Source organism: Haliotis asinina, chromosome 6, assembly GCF_037392515.1.
Source record: "Haliotis asinina isolate JCU_RB_2024 chromosome 6, JCU_Hal_asi_v2, whole genome shotgun sequence".
In the NCBI taxonomy this organism is placed as follows: Eukaryota; Metazoa; Mollusca; class Gastropoda; order Lepetellida; family Haliotidae; genus Haliotis; species Haliotis asinina.
Genome location: NC_090285.1, coordinates 7395746 through 7419420, shown reverse-complemented (window position 1 = coordinate 7419420; position 23675 = coordinate 7395746). Strand labels below are relative to the sequence as shown.

Here is a 23675-nt window from a genome sequence, read left to right as displayed (position 1 = left end):
CATCTTATCTTTGGCAATTAACCGGGTGATAACGGCCTCATGCTGTGCAAACATACTACCTTGTAACACTATGTAATCCGACTGCTCAGTATAATCAAGGCCCAAAACCGGCGTTTTGTTGCAGTGATTAGAGACTTAATTCATCCATCAGCTAACGCTGAAAATAATCTGTAATGCATTAAGGTATCGGGGACATTTGTGTAATTGCTAAGGTGTTAAATGCGCGCGTTTGAAACCCATGAGTCATAACCCGGCATCGCTGCTTCATGGCGGCCGGAATGACTTCTGTTTGTCGTAATAGGAGTTTTATTAACAAGTCTTAAACTGATATGACAAATTTCATAGTCTTGTGAACGTCAGCACGACAGGTAACAAGAAATTAATACCTCATGCTAACGTCTCATATTCCTTTCATTAAATTTTGGGTCCTATTTTTTTTATAAATGCATTAACATTTCTTTATTACAAAAAATTAGAAAATTATTTCATAGAATATTAATTCAATTCAACATTGAAATACAATTTCATGCCCTGTGCATTTTCTCATGTGGTTGCACTCATGAAATTATCAATATTATTAGGTCATTTGAAACATCTTTTGACTGACGTTAATAGAACACATGTCACCTAATGGCAAAGTGTTCCCAGTGAGCATGTCAACTGACGCTCAGTCATAATTAGTTCATCTAGACAAAAATTAAAGCTATGGAGATGAGTATGCAAACATACCCTTGTGCGGCAGTAACACTGTTGACAGCAGCTTATTAAACCGGGAAGATTTTCATGAGGTCGCTAAATCTTACATCAACAGTATTACCTCAGTAGGATGTTGTGATATTGTTCCTGTCCCGTGTTATCGTGACCGAGGGCCGAATAACAGGACCTCGCTAACTAAAATAGCTACATTGACCTTCGTTTCTTCCACAAAAGCCGATTTTAAGATGGATTAAGTTGATGTTTGGAAAAATACATCACCGTCGTGTTAAAAATAAGTCAAACTCGAGAAACCAATTATTGGATTGTTGTCGTTTAAATCAATATTTGATTTGAGGGATTTGTTCATATAGAAAAGCAATATGTTGCGTTTGGGTCGTGTTTGTGTTTGACGGAGTGTCAGTAAGAAGGGGGATTAGCGTTAATGCTGCCCCTGTGTGCCGAGGGGGGTGATGCGGTACAAAGTGGTGCAATGATGCAGGGGAAACAAATACATAAACACCCACAGGCTGCTACGACAGGACCGTCGCACAAAGACATCAGCGAACACGTTGGCCATTGTAAACACGACCCTACCATTATGATACTGGGGGTGGGCGGCATTTTATTAATAAGTGCAGTTAAATTTTTATGATATAGTGATGATATCCTCTGTACGATATTCCCATCCAGAAGAGTCACAAAACAGTGACTACGTCGTTCTGAAAAATGTTTTCAAAATGTAGGAGTCTTTCTGGCAGAGCGATAACCCACGCCCCCTTTAAGAATAGACTCGCCCATCCCGGCGCAAGTAATGGGAATGTTCTGTAATCTGAGTCACAATAAAGTTATCACAAACATTTGTGTGGCGATCTGCTCTGACTTGAGATTTACTTTTTCAGTTTCCTGGAAATAAACCACGACTTGAGATGAAACGTTTGTCGTCATCACTTGACTAGTCAGCCGCTGAGTGTTCACAAGCGAGAAACCTCGGACCGCTCAACTCGCTATACAGCACAACCACTTCAACAGCCAAGCTCATCGCCCTGCCCACAGTTCCGCCCAGCGCTTTATACCGAGGACCCCTCTCGCGGGTTCCAGGAGCCATCAAATGTCAGAAAGTGTCGGTGGGTTCTCTCGGGACGCTATTACTTGCTTGACTGTGCTACCTAAAGTCAGGACTGGGGACAGCCTGTGATGACAGTTATGCTGTGTTTATGTGAAAAGGCGCTCTACCAAGGATTACCTGAATCAAGCTAGGATGGACGTAACAGTGCAGTGACTCCAGAGTAACAGTTATCACAGGTTTGTACGTCCACCACCACGTTGATAACCATACCGTCTATATACATGTATTCCTATACCATCAGGTCTCTTTTATTTGAAAGCGGAATGTGATAAAAAACCATTCTCAAAACAAAAACAAATTCTCAGAAACAAAAGTAGAATAATTTACCAAATTCTCGGATGAGGTGAATCACTGGGGGAACTCTACCCTACAACTGCTAGAAGTTGTGTTTTGTTATGAAAATTCAGTCCCAAATGTACCGTGTACTCGACTGGTTTTGACAATGTGACCAAGAACTTATCTTTTCGTGTGATTACATATGTTTAAACTAATACAATGACAGTTATTATTCTACTCTTTAGTAAACGATAGTAATATTTACATAAGTAATATCTTAATCATATAATGTAAGTGGGAAATCCAAATATGTCCTCGTTCGTTGCTTTCCCATCCCCCGCTGCTGTATATTGTATACATATGGTTTAACCCGCCAGGCGGGCATGTTTCCTGTTAACCTGCACTGTGTTGTGGTACAATACACTCATTTGATGCTATCGGTACAGCAAGTGTAGCATCGCTCTATACAAACAGTCTGACAGTATCTCCCCTTAATTACCCTCATCAATATACATGTCAAATCAGCTGGCACCTGTAGAAAGACGACCTGTATGTTTGTATATATGGCAGGCGCATGTGTCTGTAGTTGACGGCAGTCGCCCACATGTACACAATAGACGCCCAGAGCAGAAATCTTATGTAGCCCGTTGGCCAAGGCGAACGTATGCACGTGTTGATGATCTAGGTTGTCTCGGATAGACATTGATGAATGTGGATTCTTGATAATATTACGTCTTCACATGATTGAAATTTCGTTGTGGTTGCATCCGGCACGTAAGTACGGTTTTGTTAAAGAATTCTACAATGCAATATCGCTGTATCATCTTATGTTAGGAAATGTGAAATATGCGTACGAACAGTATATTTGTTAACTTATTTCAACAATTTGCCATTTTTCAAACGTTATATGTCACTTGAATAAAACAAAAGCGAGATATCTGTGGGGTCAAAGATATCGGTTCTGAATGTGACATTTATTTAAAGAAGCATGAAATATTTATTCGGAAAATCCATATCCTGAATACACTTTAACTTAAAGGCGAACAAAATAATTCATCTCTTGGAATGTGTTTCAAAAGTTCTAGTCGAACTGAAATAGTTTTATCTAGTGCGTGAGACAAAGTACCTGAATATTAACAGACTGTCTTCTCAATGAGGACACTACAGATAATCAAATGACATTTCAGATGATCTTTTCGACGCAACTTTTGGAAGGAGTTTGAAACGTATGTACAACATACGTGTTAACACGTGCGTAACTGACGTATGTACAATTGCAAATAGTAAAGTTCATAGTTTAGAACCTTGATATATGTAAATGTGACTATGTATTGTTTAATGATATATTCTGCCGGTTGTGATTATACTTGTTGTTATGTCCTGGCCCAGGACTGTGACCACGGATTGCTGTTTGACCATGTCAGGTCCGATCTTGACCTTTGGTCACTGATATGGTGTTTGTTTATGGCCCAGCTGACTGGACACAAGTTAGTAAACAGATTTCCCCAGATCAAATATCGCCCTAGACACGTCGGGCAACAACCGAAGTGGTTGGTGTTTATACTTCTCGAGTGTTATCAATTTACTGAACTTTCAATAATGGACAGTAAATTAAACCCGGGAAGTTGCTTAGATCGTTTGAATGCACATGCGATTCCCAGGTGATGCGTTCTAATTGTTCTCATAATGACAAACAGGATTGTCACAACACCCAAACCTAGACTACTCCTAAACTGCTAAAGTTTGCTGTGATTGTTTAACGAGACGCTTAACGACTAAGACAGGAAGTAATCGCTTATTGGAAAGGTTACATGGACTGTATCGGTAGATCACCAAGACTGTTGGTTCGCCTGCTGGAGTTGTCGCTGGGGATGACTGCAAAACCATCACACATCCATTCCTGGGCTATAAAGCGGCACTCTGATCAATTAGTAACTGTAGTTAACAACTCCCGACTGAACCCATTGACGTGAATCAATCTGAAAACTGCAAACAGAACACCCCCTCGTGTCTCCTTCACGACATCAATGACCACCTAATACCACCATTACCTTACCACCACCCCTTCAGCACCCGTCTCTCGCACGTAATACATCTGTGGTGTATTATTAATATCCTTCCAGGCTCCGTCCATTGAGTTTAAATACCCGACCTGTTACATGATAGCTACATGGTCTTTTTAGGGCTTCTTGCCATAAGGCAAAAGACCTATTGTAATTACTGATGTTTTTATTATTATTATTATTATTATTTATTTTTCCGCCGGATTTTGTTCCAGCCCTACAAAGAGCACCAGTGGACAGAATCGCTTGAAAAAAATCAGGCAGATGCGCACCGAGGTGTAGATATTCCCCATTAAAATCTCTAGGCTGTGGGCCCAATAGCAAAGGGGAGATAAATCAAAATTAATTCGAAATTTTCAATTTGAAATGCAAATATCTCGAAAACTACTGCTGCAATGACTACCAAACTTCTTGAGCAGATGTGCAATCAAAATGGCTACAATTTCGCCTGGACGGGTCGAGTCGCTAAAATGCACCGTTTGGCCGCTATTTGCGATTGAAGTTTTTGCTGCTGTTTTTCAGCCCAATTCTGACTACTTTGCTCCCAAAATCTGCTGCACTACAACTACAACAGCTACCGCTTTCAAACTTGCCATACTTTGTCTCTAGGCACCTCCCTACGCAACGACATCGTCAAATGCGACAATGTGGATTCGATGGCCGCCATATTGGATGCTACTTCGGGGCAAAAGTTGTCTTCAAAAACGTATACAGGCTTCTCTGTGATTTTTTTTGCAAGCCAACCTTAGCAGCTACAACGCTAGAAATACATGTTCTGAAGTTGCCTTTGGCTGGTGAACATTTTTTGTTCTTAGTCATATATCAAAAGTCACGTGATGCGGCCGCCATATTGGATTGAAGCTGTTGAAAGGAAATTTGCAGATTTTGTGAAGTACGCATTTTCCGCAATCCATAACTCTGAAAGTTTTGCCAGCAGAACATTGAAATTTTGCAGATATAGAATACCTACCTAAAATATGTAGCAAGTGAACGTTTGTTGCGATATCTTGCTTAGTTACGCATATGGAGATGTTTACTTTTGTTGTTTATTTTCAACTCAGATGTATTTTCAAAAAATCGCAGCACCATGACTATTACAGCTACGCAGCTAAAATCTTGCAGTGTGCAGTAACTTGATGTGTTGAACATTTTTTGTTCTTTGCTGCATGTCAAAATGTGAATTGTTTGGCCGCCATATTGGATTTCCTCAGATTCTCATGACACTACATTTGAAACGCTGTAGCTACTAGAGTTTTACACAGAATGACGTGAAAATCGGCATAGTGCATTAGCATGAGATGCTTAACATTTCGTGTTCTTACATGTATATCAAAAGTTGCATCGTTTGGCGGCCATGTGGCTTTGAAAATTGGAGAAATCTAATATGCGTCTAAAACGGCATAAAACAGCATATAACTCCCTTACTATTGATCCAATCGCTTCCATATTTTGCATGTGGCTTGGTCATGTGAAGGCGAACATTTTTGGGCGGGGGTCAAAATTCGATATCTCTAACCGTTTGGCCGCCATCTTGGATTGAAGTTTTTCGTTTATCGGGGTATCCATAGCAACGAAAGTTGAAATCTGAATGACTTGATTTTTACAGCATTGTTACGCACAGTCAGGAGGATGCGGTGTGCAAAATCTCAGCTCTGTACGTTGAATAGTTTCCGAGATAATGGAGATACAGTATTTTGACGGACAGACGCACGAACAGACAACAGACAAGTTTGTCAGAAAATCAAACCAGCGCATATGATACAGCGGGTCCGGGCAAAACAGAAACACTAATTTCTTTCAGCCTAGATGCCATAACAATGTCGTCTTAGCTCGCGAAAAAAAGTGTTTTTTCTTGTGTCTAACCAGTTAAATGACCTTGACACGTGACCTTGGTGACCTTGACTAAAAAAATTGTTTGTTTGGCATGCTATCATATGCAAGTGTCAAAACCCCGAAAAACTCAAAAATAACGATTTTCTTATTAGGGCTTCTTGCCATAAGGCAAAAGACCTATTGTAATTACTGATGTTTTTATTATTATTATTATTATTATTTATTTTTCCGCCGGATTTTGTTCCAGCCCTACAAAGAGCACCAGTGGACAGAATCGCTTGAAAAAAATCAGGCAGATGCGCACCGAGGTGTAGATATTCCCCATTAAAATCTCTAGGCTGTGGGCCCAATAGCAAAGGGGAGATAAATCAAAATTAATTCGAAATTTTCAATTTGAAATGCAAATATCTCGAAAACTACTGCTGCAATGACTACCAAACTTCTTGAGCAGATGTGCAATCAAAATGGCTACAATTTCGCCTGGACGGGTCGAGTCGCTAAAATGCACCGTTTGGCCGCTATTTGCGATTGAAGTTTTTGCTGCTGTTTTTCAGCCCAATTCTGACTACTTTGCTCCCAAAATCTGCTGCACTACAACTACAACAGCTACCGCTTTCAAACTTGCCATACTTTGTCTCTAGGCACCTCCCTACGCAACGACATCGTCAAATGCGACAATGTGGATTCGATGGCCGCCATATTGGATGCTACTTCGGGGCAAAAGTTGTCTTCAAAAACGTATACAGGCTTCTCTGTGATTTTTTTTGCAAGCCAACCTTAGCAGCTACAACGCTAGAAATACATGTTCTGAAGTTGCCTTTGGCTGGTGAACATTTTTTGTTCTTAGTCATATATCAAAAGTCACGTGATGCGGCCGCCATATTGGATTGAAGCTGTTGAAAGGAAATTTGCAGATTTTGTGAAGTACGCATTTTCCGCAATCCATAACTCTGAAAGTTTTGCCAGCAGAACATTGAAATTTTGCAGATATAGAATACCTACCTAAAATATGTAGCAAGTGAACGTTTGTTGCGATATCTTGCTTAGTTACGCATATGGAGATGTTTACTTTTGTTGTTTATTTTCAACTCAGATGTATTTTCAAAAAATCGCAGCACCATGACTATTACAGCTACGCAGCTAAAATCTTGCAGTGTGCAGTAACTTGATGTGTTGAACATTTTTTGTTCTTTGCTGCATGTCAAAATGTGAATTGTTTGGCCGCCATATTGGATTTCCTCAGATTCTCATGACACTACATTTGAAACGCTGTAGCTACTAGAGTTTTACACAGAATGACGTGAAAATCGGCATAGTGCATTAGCATGAGATGCTTAACATTTCGTGTTCTTACATGTATATCAAAAGTTGCATCGTTTGGCGGCCATGTGGCTTTGAAAATTGGAGAAATCTAATATGCGTCTAAAACGGCATAAAACAGCATATAACTCCCTTACTATTGATCCAATCGCTTCCATATTTTGCATGTGGCTTGGTCATGTGAAGGCGAACATTTTTGGGCGGGGGTCAAAATTCGATATCTCTAACCGTTTGGCCGCCATCTTGGATTGAAGTTTTTCGTTTATCGGGGTATCCATAGCAACGAAAGTTGAAATCTGAATGACTTGATTTTTACAGCATTGTTACGCACAGTCAGGAGGATGCGGTGTGCAAAATCTCAGCTCTGTACGTTGAATAGTTTCCGAGATAATGGAGATACAGTATTTTGACGGACAGACGCACGAACAGACAACAGACAAGTTTGTCAGAAAATCAAACCAGCGCATATGATACAGCGGGTCCGGGCAAAACAGAAACACTAATTTCTTTCAGCCTAGATGCCATAACAATGTCGTCTTAGCTCGCGAAAAAAAGTGTTTTTTCTTGTGTCTAACCAGTTAAATGACCTTGACACGTGACCTTGGTGACCTTGACTAAAAAAATTGTTTGTTTGGCATGCTATCATATGCAAGTGTCAAAACCCCGAAAAACTCAAAAATAACGATTTTCTTATTAGGGCTTCTTGCCATAAGGCAAAAGACCTATTGTAATTACTGATGTTTTTATTATTATTATTATTATTATTTATTTTTCCGCCGGATTTTGTTCCAGCCCTACAAAGAGCACCAGTGGACAGAATCGCTTGAAAAAAATCAGGCAGATGCGCACCGAGGTGTAGATATTCCCCATTAAAATCTCTAGGCTGTGGGCCCAATAGCAAAGGGGAGATAAATCAAAATTAATTCGAAATTTTCAATTTGAAATGCAAATATCTCGAAAACTACTGCTGCAATGACTACCAAACTTCTTGAGCAGATGTGCAATCAAAATGGCTACAATTTCGCCTGGACGGGTCGAGTCGCTAAAATGCACCGTTTGGCCGCTATTTGCGATTGAAGTTTTTGCTGCTGTTTTTCAGCCCAATTCTGACTACTTTGCTCCCAAAATCTGCTGCACTACAACTACAACAGCTACCGCTTTCAAACTTGCCATACTTTGTCTCTAGGCACCTCCCTACGCAACGACATCGTCAAATGCGACAATGTGGATTCGATGGCCGCCATATTGGATGCTACTTCGGGGCAAAAGTTGACTACAAAAACGTCAAAGACATCATTGTTAAAATGCTCCGTTTTGACGGTGATACACACTGCATTAGCTAAAACGAAGACACAACGTTTGAGACGTGCCCCCTAATGAAAGGAAAGAGTGCGAAGCAAATTTGCTAATATTTCTGCTTAGACCGCTTTAAATATCTATCGAAAGTGCTTGCTTCTATGCACACATCACCATGAACAATACCAGCCATCAAAATCCCCAAGTTTCGGCTTATTAAGGAAATAGGCACTTCTTTTTATCACCGACGGCCCATGAATACGCGACGGAATGTGCCAAAAGTTGGCGCAGCATTTAACGTTTAACCCTTGGAAAGAGCACGAAAATCTGAAGGAAAGCGGGAGGACAATTACGGCTGCTCCTTCAAACATCTGTCTCACAAGACCGCACAGCAGCACTCACTCTTGTCTGTCATTTCAGTCGTTCCGTTCAAAGTTGGCGATATGTATGAGTTCTGTTGATATAAATATAACGTGTCTTTGTGTATGTCAAAAGTGCTAGCGCTTACCAAATACATTTGATCTGAGCGTCAGTTGAAATTAAGTAGAGTTATTTGTTGAAATGCCTTTTATAGGCCTATGAATCTATCTGACAACAAACTGAAAATGCGAAAAAGTTAAAGGTTTTTGTGTGTTCTGTAGTGGATACGTGGATTTATAGAATTACGTTCATCAACAAGCCATTTTGTTCAGGTTTTATTAGTCATTTAAAATATTCTGTGTGCTTCAGCATACCTACAACCTGATGTATGTTGTGCTCATGATCATGTAACTGAAGCAGGTATAGCTGCTGTTAACTTGTTTTTAAATTCATACACAATCACAACCAGTATCATTTGGACTATAGTAACGTGCTATCGTCCTATGGTATTGAGCATTCAGCTGGTACTGGTATGATGTTATGAATATTATAAGTCAAATTTACATCAATTGAACCACGAAAGTGAACACACTGAATGGCGTTGTCTATCCATCTAGACTAGTATTACGTTTGTGCTGGTAGTGTGAAATTTCCAAGATTAATCACAAGCTCAGGAACAATTCAAGTACGAGTATGTCAACAAGATCAATGGTGTTTTTTCCTGTATGTTATTGAAGTGAGATCACTGGACATGTTTGTTATGTTCATTGATATAGATTTACTTAATACAACATATATTATATATATATTTAAGTAACATACCGTGAATCACATTCAGCTTAGGCTTTTATGTTTTAGACATTTTGAAAAGATTGTTGTGAAGTGTGCATGCTTTGATCACTGAATGGACAACCACTAAGTTTTTTCTCTTTTATGTTATTTTACAAGTAGCATCTGTTTCAAAGCCTACAAGAATTGAAAGCAACAATCATTATGTTTGTTTGATTGATATCCTAATACGGGTAGCATCTGTATTTAAAGCCAATATGAATTCAGAGTAAAAGAATGACACATTTCCCATTACTGACAGTAGCATGTATCTATATTATCTGTAGCCATGACTACTATTGGAAGTACGTCACAGATGCAAATGGCTGTATTGCATAACATCCAAGAAGCCCTCATCGCTGCTCGCAGCTATATTTTTATTTTATTATCCACCCCTGCTCTTAACCTCTCCATCCACCTTGACCCCCAGCGGTCACCATCATGTTTTTATCATCTGTCCTTTCATCTTCAACACGCGCATAATTGACTTATTATTCGGTTGAATACATCACTGTAACGAAACCTCATGCGGGACCCCCAGGGGACATATTAGTAAGTAAACACATGTTGACCCTCCCCCGGTGGGCACCCCCTTCAAAATGACCACAACCCATCTCACAGATCAACGGCATGCCTGGCCGTCAAGCCTGTCGGATGTGATTAATTACCCTGATTAAGCCATAATGCTGATTGTACTTGCTTCGGCCATCCGATTGATGTAGCCAGTGATTTGATCTCCACACTCGCCGGTGCAGTTTTATTAGCCCTTCTGACTTCCGTCGGTTACGACATCCCCTTTGTCCGCCGCCGTCACTGAAGTGGCTGCTTGTCCAGACGTTGAGGTCATCTGTCAGGTCGTCGATCACGCTCAAGCGCTGATGGGGATGACGACGTTACCATCTGTCGTTTGCTCTGGTCGCCATGACATGTTGAAAATGGTTTCCAAGTATTTCCACAGTTGGATGTTTGTACTGAATATTTACAACATCCCTAAGCCTCTAATGGGCCTTTCAACCAGTTTTTCTACAATGCCATATCCCAAGAAGAAGCAAGTCTAGATTTGCTCCCATCTTCATAGACACTTAATGTCGCCGGGCTCCTATTCAGCTTAAGTATTCTTCAACTGAATCATACCTTTGTTTGTCTACCGAATGCGTGAAAGGTCGTCATAAATCACAACAGGATGGCATAGTGGTGTTGATGGTCACACGGATTCCACCCACAGTGCCTTCTTTCATCCATACTGTACAGTTACTCTATGGGAATAAATTAAGTTACCCCGGCAACGTGTTTTCTTCCAAATTTAACCCGCCCATGTATTTAATCCAAAATAACTAGGTCGAAGCACGTCCAAATGTTTCATGTTGTTGTTTATCTTTATTATGACCCACTCGGAGTTATTCGTGTTTCACTTTATAAGAAGGTTCCCCTCCATGCAAGGCTGTTGTTACTGTGTGCTGGTCACAAAGTCCCGGGGATTTAGTCAGTGTCACTGGTCCTGACTGTGAGCAGTCCTAACAGCTCTGACAGTAATAATAGTCGTGTCCTGGCTTGTAAGGATTACTGTTGTAGCGCGAACTGACAGCTGTAGAATTATCCAGGCAGATTGGACTACGTTATGTGCAGTTTGTGACAAGCTTTCAAAATGATTGGTATTGCGATTGCGCGTCTCACCCAAAAAGAATGATATTCAATGTTTTCCGTCAGCGTATATTCATTATAAACCACACTTAGAAGTCTGACACACCAGGCAATGTAATCAGAACTCCGACAAGACGTTATTGTTGAAATGTATTTCTCTCTGGTTTTAGTATGTTGGGCCAGTGCGGCTTTGCACTAACGCTAACTCTCTGACGGTATATAATCTTACAACGGTCGTAGATGAGGTCGTTCTATGGAATGGAGGTTTGATGGTGTCAACGTACGTGATGGTTTCTCTGACCTTGACCGTCCGTACTTCTTACTTCCCTAGCTATTGCTATCGCCTCGGTAAGACATGTTTCCTGTCGAGGGTGATAATGTCATCACGGAATATGTTTACGCAATGTAGAAGTTTCCCGGCCGCTGTAGTTCTGGGCTTTGGTACCAGCTGGCGCCTACAGCATCTCCCTGCATTCCTTTGACTATCGCCGATATATCTCTGTCATAACAGGCCATGCTGAGATTCAGCGGCAAGTCCTCTGCCAGACCCTCCATGCACCCCCATCCAGCCCCCACCACTAACACCTCTTCCATCTTCACCACTGTGTAAGATACACGTATCTGCATCGCAATCAGAGCCACTGTACACCGCCGTCTCTGTTCTCGATATTCGACTCCACTCGTCACCCTAACTTGCCATTCCCCCCAGGCCTTCTCTACAAGACGCCAAACCCTCCACAGCCACCACTGTCAGAAAACAACTTCACGCCTCTCACAGACATACTGTACATTATCCCGTCTCTCTAACAAGCCTCCATCATTAACCTTGACACTTCTCTCAGACTCACCGTTAACAGACATTCATCCCAGCAGACTTTTCATATACCTTTTCTGGCATGTCCCCAGCTCTAACCCAAAATACCACCCCTGCTCAGACCTCCTGTGAAACACACCCTTCTCTAACTACTGAATGACTCTCTCACAGTCCCTAAACTACATTATTTCCCCTTGCGCCAAGCGCTTCCTGGAATGGAAAACCCCCTCAATAAACAAGCCTACGAACTCACAGGGTATAGTGTTCAAAGTCGTTGGGTATTTTGTTTCTATGGAAATATGTATTGTATGAGACTTAGCGTTTTTCCGGCTACCGAACAACATTTTAAAAGTTTCTTGTAGGACTATAAATGCACCCTCCTCCCTTCCGTTAGTTCCCCGTCTGTCAGCACCGGCAACCGTACGATACCACCTCATGTAAACATTTCGAGTCTGGGGTAATTACCCGGAGGCTTTTGGCTGTATTCACGGCGGAGGGGGTTGGCGGGGAGGGGCAGGAGAATGAGGGTCTGCTGACGCAGACCAGAACTCACCGTGAAGATAACTTATACACAGGTTAGTTACACCACGTGGTCACTTCTGGCGCAATCACGGCGAGCGACCACGACTACAGCACCAGACGCTCAGCTTAAAATAATATTTTCTACGCTAGCAGACTGTTTTCCTTATCAGACTATAATAATACCCCAACTCTACATTGATTTTACATGTGGAACATTAGGTCTGGCAATGAAATTTTTGTGTTCATAGCTCTAACTAAATCATACTCATTCGGACGTAAAGTGAACCGTGCCAGTTTCATTTACTGGGCAGTATGTGGTCACGATCGCGTAAACTGAAGATCGCCATGTTTCTCTATTTAGAATACGGGAATAAAAAGACTTAATTTGCTAAAAGGACCGAAAGACTTCAAAACGTAATTGCTATCCTTTTTCTCATTCATGTCACGAAAACTGTTGGAGTATATACCGTACAGTGGTTTACTGTCTCATCGTAGCAGCTCTCGGCAAGCGCCCACCGAGCTGCCAGACAAAACAGGAATCAAATAATGGGATTCTCTTGGACTTTTCTCGTTTTATGTATTAGCTCATGTTATTCATCGACTTCCATGGAAAGATAGCATGTTAGTAAACCGTAAATGATTAGAAATGTTTTGTGCATAGATAGCCAATTCCCTAGCGGCAGGAAGGTAGCGGCAGATCACAGCGATGTGTGCCTGGGGTGCTGACTACTCGCGTATTCCGCGCTTCAATACCGCGGTGTGACCACAGTATTGGGCGTGTGTTGTACGTGGTTGATGGTAGATACTGATGCGGGAGTCTGACTATAGTATTGGGCGTGTTGTACGTGTTTGATGGTAGATACTGATGCGGGAGAGTGACTATAGTATTGGGCGTGTTGTACGTGGTTGATGGTAGATACTGATGCGGGAGTGTGACTATAGTATTGGGCGTGTTGTACGTGGTTGATGGTAGATACTGATGCGGGAGTGTGACTATAGTGTTGAGTGTGTTGTACGTGGTTGATGGTAGATACTGATGCGGGAGTGTGACTATAGTGTTGAGTGTGTTGGACATGGTTGATGGTAGATACTGATGCGGGAGAGTGACTATAGTGTTGAGTGTGTTGGACATGGTTGATGGTAGATACTGATGCGGGAGTGTGACTATAGTGTTGAGTGTGTTGTACATGGTTGATGGTAGATACTAATGCGGGAGTGTGGCTGTAGTACTGGGTGTGTTGTACATGGTTGATGGTAGATACTAATGCGGGAGTGTGGCTGTAGTATTGGGTGTGTTATACATGGTTGATGGTAGATACTAATGCGGGAGTGTGGCTGTAGTACTGGGTGTGTTGTACATGGTTGATGGTAGATACTAATGCGGGAGTGTGGCTGTAGTGTTGGGTGTGTTGTACATGGTTGATGGTAGATACTAATGCGGGAGTGTGGCTGTAGTACTGGGTGTGTTGTACATGGTTGATGGTAGGTACTGATGCGGGAGTGTGACTATAGTGTTGGGTGTGTTGTACATGGTTGATGGTAGATACTGATGCGGGAGCGTGACTATAGTGTTGGGTGTGTTGTACATGGTTGATGGTAGATACTAATGCGGGAGTGTGGCTGTAGTACTGGGTGTGTTGTACATGGTTGATGGTAGGTACTGATGCGGGAGTGTGACTATAGTGTTGGGTGTGTTGTACATGGTTGATGGTAGATACTGATGCGGGAGTGTGACTATAGTGTTGAGTGTGTTGTACATGGTTGATGGTAGATACTAATGCGGGAGTGTGGCTGTAGTACTGGGTGTGTTGTACATGGTTGATGGTAGATACTAATGCGGGAGTGTGGCTGTAGTATTGGGTGTGTTGTACATGGTTGATGGTAGATACTAATGCGGGAGTGTGGCTGTAGTACTGGGTGTGTTGTACATGGTTGATGGTAGGTACTGATGCGGGAGTGTGACTATAGTGTTGGGTGTGTTGGACATGGTTGATGGTAGATACTAATGCGGGAGTGTGGCTGTAGTATTGGGTGTGTTGTACATGGTTGATGGTAGATACTAATGCGGGAGTGTGGCTGTAGTATTGGGTGTGTTGTACATGGTTGATGGTAGGTACTAATGCGGGAGTGTGGCTGTAGTATTGGGTGTGTTGTACATGGTTGATGGTAGGTACTGATGCGGGAGTGTGGCTGTAGTATTGGGTGTGTTGTACATGGTTGATGGTAGATACTGATGCGGGAGTGTGGCTGTAGTATTGGGTGTGTTGTACATGGTTGATGGTAGATACTAATGCGGGAGTGTGGCTGTAGTACTGGGTGTGTTGTACATGGTTGATGGTAGGTACTGATGCGGGAGTGTGGCTGTAGTATTGGGTGTGTTGTACATGGTTGATGGTAGATACTAATGCGGGAGTGTGGCTGTAGTGTTGGGTGTGTTGGACATGGTTGATGGTAGATACTAATGCGGGAGTGTGGCTGTAGTGTTGGGTGTGTTGGACATGGTTGATGGTAGATACTAATGCGGGAGTGTGGCTGTAGTGTTGGGTGTGTTGGACATGGTTGATGGTAGATACTAATGCGGGAGTGTGGCTGTAGTGTTGGGTGTGTTGGACATGGTTGATGGTAGATACTAATGCGGGAGTGTGGCTGTAGTGTTGAGTGTGTTGTACATGGTTGATGGTAGATACTAATGCGGGAGTGTGGCTGTAGTGTTGGGTGTGTTGGACATGGTTGATGGTAGATACTAATGCGGGAGTGTGGCTGTAGTGTTGGGTGTGTTGTACATGGTTGATGGTAGATACTAATGCGGGAGTGTGGCTGTAGTGTTGGGTGTGTTATACATGGTTGATGGTAGATACTAATGCGGGAGTGTGGCTGTAGTGTTGAGTGTGTTGTACATGGTTGATGGTAGATACTAATGCGGGAGTGTGGCTGTAGTGTTGGGTGTGTTGGACATGGTTGATGGTAGATACTAATGCGGGAGTGTGGCTGTAGTGTTGGGTGTGTTGGACATGGTTGATGGTAGATACTAATGCGGGAGTGTGGCTGTAGTACTGGGTGTGTTGTACATGGTTGATGGTAGGTACTGATGCGGGAGTGTGGCTGTAGTAATGGGTGTGTTGTACATGGTTGATGGTAGATACTAATGCGGGAGTGTGGCTGTAGTATTGGGTGTGTTGTACATGGTTGATGGTAGATACTAATGCGGGAGTGTGGCTGTAGTATTGGGTGTGTTGTACATGGTTGATGGTAGGTACTGATGCGGGAGTGTGGCTGTAGTACTGGGTGTGTTGTACATGGTTGATGGTAGATACTAATGCGGGAGTGTGGCTGTAGTATTGGGTGTGTTGTACATGGTTGATGGTAGGTACTGATGCGGGAGTGTGGCTGTAGTATTGGGTGTGTTGTACATGGTTGATGGTAGATACTAATGCGGGAGTGTGGCTGTAGTACTGGGTGTGTTGTACATGGTTGATGGTAGATACTAATGCGGGAGTGTGGCTGTAGTACTGGGTGTGTTGTACATGGTTGATGGTAGGTACTGATACAGCATCGGGTGCTCGGAGGTGTGTGTGACATTGTGGAATGATTATGCACTTCATCGATATAGTTAGGAAATGGGATATTTAACGATCTTAAAGGGAGTCAGATCTTATTTCCGTGTGATGTCGTCTCGGCAACATGGCGTCAGCAGGTATTGACATGTCCTTTAGCCATCACCATACTTGCCCTCCAGTCCCGACCCTACTCTGGTGCAACACCCGGGATACAACACCCACCCTCCCACTGACTTCATGATCCAGATAGCAATCGGCTGACGGTGCCAACGCTGGCCTCCAGCAACTGATTACTCGATGATGGATGCGTAACGAAGTTAAGAGTAGCATTTCATCTGGTTAGGTATGAAATATGTATGTACTTGTCTTGCCGGGAGTTCTCGATGAAGGCACAGCAGTTTCCTGTATGTCATCAGTTCCCCAATGGATGGGCCACTGGTGTATATATTGTGTTAGCACACTGACACATATATTTAAATAGTTAATGCACTTGTTCAATTTCTATCCGTATAGTGTCTCTCCAGTAAGTGATGGATAGTGGTACTGGTTACACCAGAAGCAATTTTAAGTTCCCCTGGCACTGGACCTCTTTTGTGTTACACCGTGACTGTGGAATTATTTATTTTTAATTTATTTTTGTACTAAAAGCCGAGTAAATTCATTTCAAGCCTAGTGTCTACTTAAGCAACAGTTGAGGAACGGGTGTATATAAAATTACAATTATTTTAAAGAAATGTTTTTAAAGGGAGAACTGTCACAACAGTGTGAGTGAGAAATCATAGTTTAACGCCTTTTAACTGTATTCCGTTTATATCGCGTCATGTCTGCTTAAAATGTGAAGAGAACCCGGAACAAGTCTTGGACTTTTCCCATCCATCATTGTCTGATTCCGACAAACGAAAATCACAATACGGGAGATTGTGAGATTCGAACCCACGATAACCTCAACAGAGACTGGTACATAGAAAATCATCTGAAGAAGGGAGAAGAGGTAGCCAAGAAACGTTGTGTTATACCATAAAGACGAAGTGGTCATCTATATACTCCTCTTACATTTTCGCCAACTTCTAAATGACTCTCAAAACTCTATAAAGTAATAGTTATAAAATATCACAATTACATGACAGTTGTTGGTTATTCACTTCTACATAGTTCTCATCTACTGATGTTAACTCTGAAGGTACTGACTAAGATATACGGCTTTGTGTGTTTGTCAGGACCGATGACTGGATGTGTTTGTACTGTTTGTAATGTTTGTACTGAGATGAATATGGAGGTGTGAGGTGTTAACACTCGCAGGATTAGTTTCTGTTTTTACACAATAATCTCTGGGCACATAGTATTACGAAACATGGCCTGTTAGGTTGCATATACACGCGTCTGATCCATGTTGAAATAGCGGTTTATGCGCCAAATAAAGATGTTTCAACATCCAGAAATAAACAGCTGCCAATATTACTGCAACAAACTGAGATTATCCACATCGGTGGTAGTGGGTTCTGGTACATGTATAGCGTGGGGGTTGCAAGGAGGATAGACGACGCTGGGGGATGCGAAAGCCATTTAAGTAAAATAGAGTGTTCAGCCTGCCTGTGTTGCGATTAAACTAAAATAGGGTTTTCCGGACCGGATATACGGCGGTCAACGATGTAAGAATGAGATGTGTTTGAGTGATGTATATTTAAGTGAGGCGGATACAGGGCGGAGTCAAACCCGGGGATCATGGCAATCTCTAAAAGTCGCATTCTTGGTTCCAAAGTCAGAAAGGTCACCGGTGTATCTTATCTATTTTGAGAGGTGACACTGAGGTTGATCGGTTGGTCACATTGGCGGATGTCCACTACCTTCATCAATGACTCAACTGTGTGATCATAAGCTTGCACTGAATCAATGGCCGCATGGTATGTTGTTGGTTCCTTGGTAACCATGGTGATTTTGGAACTGAAAAGCAAAACAAATGTCGTAAACGGTGGATCGGATGTTCAGGCTTTGTTTGGGTTCGTCTGTTCGTGACCCCTTGCTTCAGCAAGCAGTGTTGCAGTAAATATGTTTAGATTTCCCGTTCACAGTGAAAGCTGTGAAAACCGACATCTGTCCAGCCCGGCAAGTTGTCATCACCAGCACATAATCTCAGTCCCATCCACGACTAGTACATTTATCATCAGCTCTACAATTCGGCACATTGTCTAAACCGGATTATTTCTTCAGTCTCAATTAGTGCCGATTTAGACAGCTTCCACTGTACATTCTATGACTAAAATATTAATTTAAATATAGTTAATATACTGTTATTTACAGACAGCGACATAGTGTTGAAATATTGCTGAGTCGGTGTCAGATAAATAGCACACGGCAGCAAATCTTGTTTCGCTCTTAGAACAAGATGATATTACTCTGGCTCCTATTCCATAAATCTGCATTGCATTGGTTGATGATGTATGATGTGTTCTGTGTCATCGTACGTTCTATCTCAATCTCCTTCAAAGATTTCAAATTACAAAGGGTACAATGATCTACGGTTAACACACGACCTAGAACAAATGCATATAACCTTCAGTTCCATTGTCAATCATTTGGTGGTATGTGTAATGTTCATGTAGTTACCGTCGTCGTTGTCTGTTTCAGGATGCCTCTACCACCGCTGTTCCTGACGCTGCAGGGTATCATGCTGCTGGCAGGGGTAGGATCATCCCCCTCGATTCCGAACCCCACCCCTGGAGAATACAGCTGCCCAGGGCGCCCTTGTGACTGTATCTGGCTGAAGGAGACTGGGGAGGTGTTCCTAGATTGTTCCTGGTCCTCCCTACCCAACAAGGAATACTTCGCAACCATCCCCAGGAAGAAGACAGTGTACTTGACGCTTACCTGTGCAAGCCCAGGGCGCAGTCCATTATGGAATTATATGTTCAGTCAGCTGAGTGAGCTCAAACAACTAACTATTAAAAACTGCGGCTTCACCGATATCCCTCCTTATGTGTTCTCAGGGTTAACCTCCCTTCAAGAGCTAAAGATAGAGGGAGCTGAACTCACCAACATCCATCCACGCTTCTTGGATTCCGTGGTCAGTCTCCGAGCTCTACACATCATCAACAGCGGCCTGAGTCACATGCCCTCCATCTGCCATCTCGACTACATTCACAGCCTCAACATTTCCAACAACGTTGTAACAAGTCTGGACAACACAGGGATCCTGTGTGGGGGTGATGAACTTGAGTCCCTGGAGATACTCGATGTAAGTGCGAATATGATCACAACCATACCAGTCATGTTGGGATACTCACTGCCCAATCTGAAGCGACTCACAGCATCAGACAACTTCATCAGAAAGATAGAGACCGACTCTTTGAACCGTCTGTCCGATCTCATCTGGCTTGATCTGACCAACAACTCTTTAACAGAGATCGCCTCAGATGTTGTCAAGAATTGTAGTGAACTCCTAGTGTTTGGCTTGTCAGGCAACCCACTGCGTGGGATTCCGAAAGGTCTCGTATCTGGTTTGTCGAATATCATTCAGCTCAACCTGGACTTCGTCAATGTGAATGACAGTGTGTGGGAAGAGATCGCACGCCTACCCGCTTTGGACACTCTCTCTCTGGCTGGGAACAAGCTGTCACGTGTTGACCCAGATGCCTTGGCGGAACTGCCAGTCATATCGTACCTGAACGTGTCGCACAACCGAATAGACAAGCTGTTCAGGAACACATTCAAGAAGCAACAAAGACTCTTTGTCTTGGACCTATCTCATAATAACCTAACCACTATTCCTCGCCAGGCATTCAGAAACCTTTTCAGTCTGAAGACTCTGGACATATCACATAACAAACTTCAGTCGGTTGGGAAAGAGGCGTTCCCGGGACTGTTAAATCTGAAACAGCTCGACCTGAGCTACAACCGTCTGGATGGACTTCCCCGGGGGCTGCTGTCAGATATGCAAGCCCTCCTGAAACTGAATCTATCCCACAACAGTCTTAGCAAGCTACCCAACCTAGAGCATGCGGACTTACTGGAATATCTAGATCTCAGTTTTAATGAACTTACCTTTCTCAACTCCACCACCTTCAGATCGCTCACCTACCTACGAGGGCTGACCCTCAAGGCAAATCAACTCCGCACTCTGCCTCCCTATGTCTTCGAGGACGCGGTGAACTTGGAACTACTCAACGTGGCCAATAATCATCTGAGCAACCTGACTGAAGACATGTTCCGGGGACTGTCCTCTTTGTATTATCTAAACCTGGACAAGAACAGACTGTCAGGGACGACGGGAGCGTTCCGGGAACTGCAGGATCTCCAGCATCTCCATCTCCGTGGAAACCAGCTGGAGGAGATCTACAGAGGTCAGTTCCCGGACTCGCTGGAAATCCTGGATCTCAGTCAGAACCGTTTGAACTATATTTCCCACTCCACGTTCAGGACGATGCTATATCTTAAGGAGGTAAGGCTGACTCTGAACAACCTCACATCCCTGCCCTCTATCGCAGTGGAGCTGCCAAGAGACATGAAACCTGTGGCTAAAATGTACATCAGCTCCAATCCATTCCAGTGTGACTGTGAACTAGGCTGGTTGAAGGACCTCAATGAGGGCAAGTTCACAAGCTATGGAGCGTCACTGCCCGTGTTCCCAGACTATCGCTTCACAACATGCATGAGCGTATACGACAGAGCCCCTAGGATAATACCAACAGTCCCTAGGTCTCATTTTTTGTGTGAATATGCAGTCAAGTGTGCCAAAAATTGTCCATGTTGTGGATTCGACGCGTGTCACTGTAAGTACGTGTGTCCAAACAAGTGTGAATGTGTCATTGGAGACTCACACTACCCCGTCCACCGCATGCACTGTCAAGCCCAGAACTTGACCACCATCCCACCACATCTCCCAACTGGAACCACGGAGCTTATGTTGGATCATAATAACATCCGCACCGTGCAACAACACACCTTCCTGGGCCTGGCGGAGGTTCAGGTTCTGCATCTCAACCACAGCAACATCCACCACATCCAGCCAAGAGCCTTCATCGGACTCAAGTCTCTGCAGATTCTGTACCTGAACGATAATTATCTGACTGTCATTAGCTCCGATGTATTCATGGGCTTGACGAACCTGAGTCGTTTACATTTGGAGAACAACAGGTTAGCATGGATAGAGAGCGGCTCTCTCAGATTATTGTCTAATTTGATGTATCTGAACCTTCAGCACAATGACTTCGAGAATATCAGTATCAACGAAATCTCGCCTCTCTTAAATCATTCTAGAGTGGCATTAGCATTTAACCCGTGGTCATGTCAACAAGACTTTATATGTTTGTTCAGAAAGATGCTTATAGGTCATGGTCGATCTGTGTTGGACGCTGTGCACATCCGATGCATGCTGGAGGGGGGCCCGCTGGCCCCGGGAGAGAGTGCTACAGTGGCATTCCTGGAATACTCCGAGCAGTCACTGTGTGAAGCCAACAGCACTTTCTTCATCAACGTGTCCTATGACAGTGTCGTGAAAGTGGGAGACACAACGCAGTTGACACTAGTAATCGCAGTAAGTGCTGCTGTGGCTGTAGTGGCTGTTCTAGTGCTCCTGCTTATTGCTAAGAAGGACCTTCTCCAAGTGTGGTGTTACTCTAGGTTTGGATGGAGACTCTTTTCCAAGGACCCTACAGCAGGTGACACTAACAGGTACTATGACGCCTTTGTGTCTTGCAGTGATAAAGACGAACATTTCATCATCCATGAACTGACGCCGAAACTTGAAAATGGGGATAAAAAATTTAAACTGTGTTTACATTTCCGGGACTTCCCGGTAGGAGCTTCAATAGCTGAGACAATTGTCCGCAGTGTGCAAAGTAGTAAGAGGACTATCATTGTACTATCCGACAGCTTCCTGGACGACGAATGGTGCCGTTTTAGTTTCACTACGGCTCATCAGCAGGTGCTGTCTGAGATGAAGAACAGACTCATCGTCATCGTTATGCACGACATCGACGAACGGAGGCTCGACCCTCAGATAAAACTTTATATGAAAACTAGGACATATTTAGAATATAAAGATCCTTGGTTTTGGGAAAAATTAACGTATGCGTTGCCTGATGTGCAGGATCGATATGTTGATATGAAGGGTGCATACGCAGTCCAGAATGTGATCCGGCATCCTGGAGACGCTTTGCCCAGCGTCTACAACAACGGTCGCATCAGCGTCATTTCTGAGAACGTAGTGAACGATCTGTACGAGGTCCCTGTATCGTCAGTGGTGTACCAGTCCGTAGGCAGCGCCCACCACACAGACTCTTCTAACTATAACGGTTCCTACTATAACTCATCCGGGCACTACGAGGAAGTGGAGCCCCTCCCCTTCAGACCACGTGACGCACAGGTAGCGCCACCCTTGCCCAAACCAAGGAACCAAGATTTCTATGGAGCGTGTTACTACGAAAGGGCGTAGAACACCAAAATGAAAAGATGTTGTCATATACGTATTATGTCAAGTGCACTCTGCTTTTGTGGCTGTCAATGAAAATGTGTTATTTCAAAACGCTTCCAAGATCCATTTGTACTAAGTATTATGAGTTGCCATGGTTACCAGAACACGTGTGCCAAACTAGAACCACTAACGTCCAGTGCATCACCACTGCAGACAATACTCATTGTATTTTTTCACTGTGATCGGTTGGCATTTCTTCAGTTCACACTGCAATATGTCCAGTATTAAAAGTTATATCAGCGAACCATTGCTGCCCTTGCCCACGGGTTGGACGTTACCCGAGGTTTAGTGCTGTTTTTCCAGGAATTGTGAAAAAGGTTCCATCTGATATTGTGATTAGTATTATGTACGCAAATATATGAAATATTTATTCCAGGGAATTTGTTAGCCAATGTGAAATCTTGCCATGTTGAAGAGTATGGGAAAGTACTGGTACGCTTTAATCAAAGAGTTCACCTTTAATGAAAACAGTATCAACAGACAATGTAACTTAAGGGGAACCGAGCCTATTACTTTGTGACATAAGTATTTTGTTCTCCGTTCTCTGAACACTTATGCGTTTCTTTTGCAGTACGGTATAATGACTGTCATGATCCAGGTATGAGTTATGTATGATTCTGCAATATTTTATGTATAACTTGGGTCTGATGCTGATCCATATATCTTGTTGTTATTATTATTGTTATTTAAATAAAGTAATGTCAGTGTTAACTCGTGATTGGCCGTCTTTCATAGCAAAATCGATGTTAATCAGAGATGGTTTTTCCAGTTTTCGAGAATAATTGCCTAAAAAACACACCGACGCAAAATCATACGCATTTCCCCAATCAATCGGCATTTCCAGATCGGTCGGTGAGAACAATTTCCCATGGAA

The 23675-nt window shown here is 43.0% G+C and overlaps 1 protein-coding gene across 2 annotated transcripts; it reads left to right on the top strand.

Moving 5' to 3' along the window:
- Positions 1-1527: 1527 nt before the first annotated feature.
- Positions 1528-23512, top strand: LOC137286198 (toll-like receptor Tollo). 2 transcript variants are annotated; one of them, XM_067817913.1, is made up of 2 exons: positions 1528-1998; positions 18958-23512. In XM_067817913.1, exon 2 carries the CDS (start codon positions 18959-18961, stop codon positions 22760-22762), a length of 3804 nt encoding a protein of 1267 aa, XP_067674014.1. In that variant the 5' UTR covers positions 1528-1998; position 18958; the 3' UTR covers positions 22763-23512. The 2 variants fall into 2 exon arrangements, with proteins under 2 accessions (XP_067674014.1, XP_067674013.1); XM_067817912.1 differs by lacking the exon at positions 1528-1998 and adding an exon at positions 2791-2872.
- Positions 23513-23675: the final 163 nt, after the last annotated feature.

Bases quoted from the DNA above. Each gene is read 5' to 3' on its own strand.
- LOC137286198 (XM_067817913.1), top strand. From the start codon at position 18,959: ATGCCTCTACCACCGCTGTTCCTGACGCTGCAGGGTATCATGCTGCTG.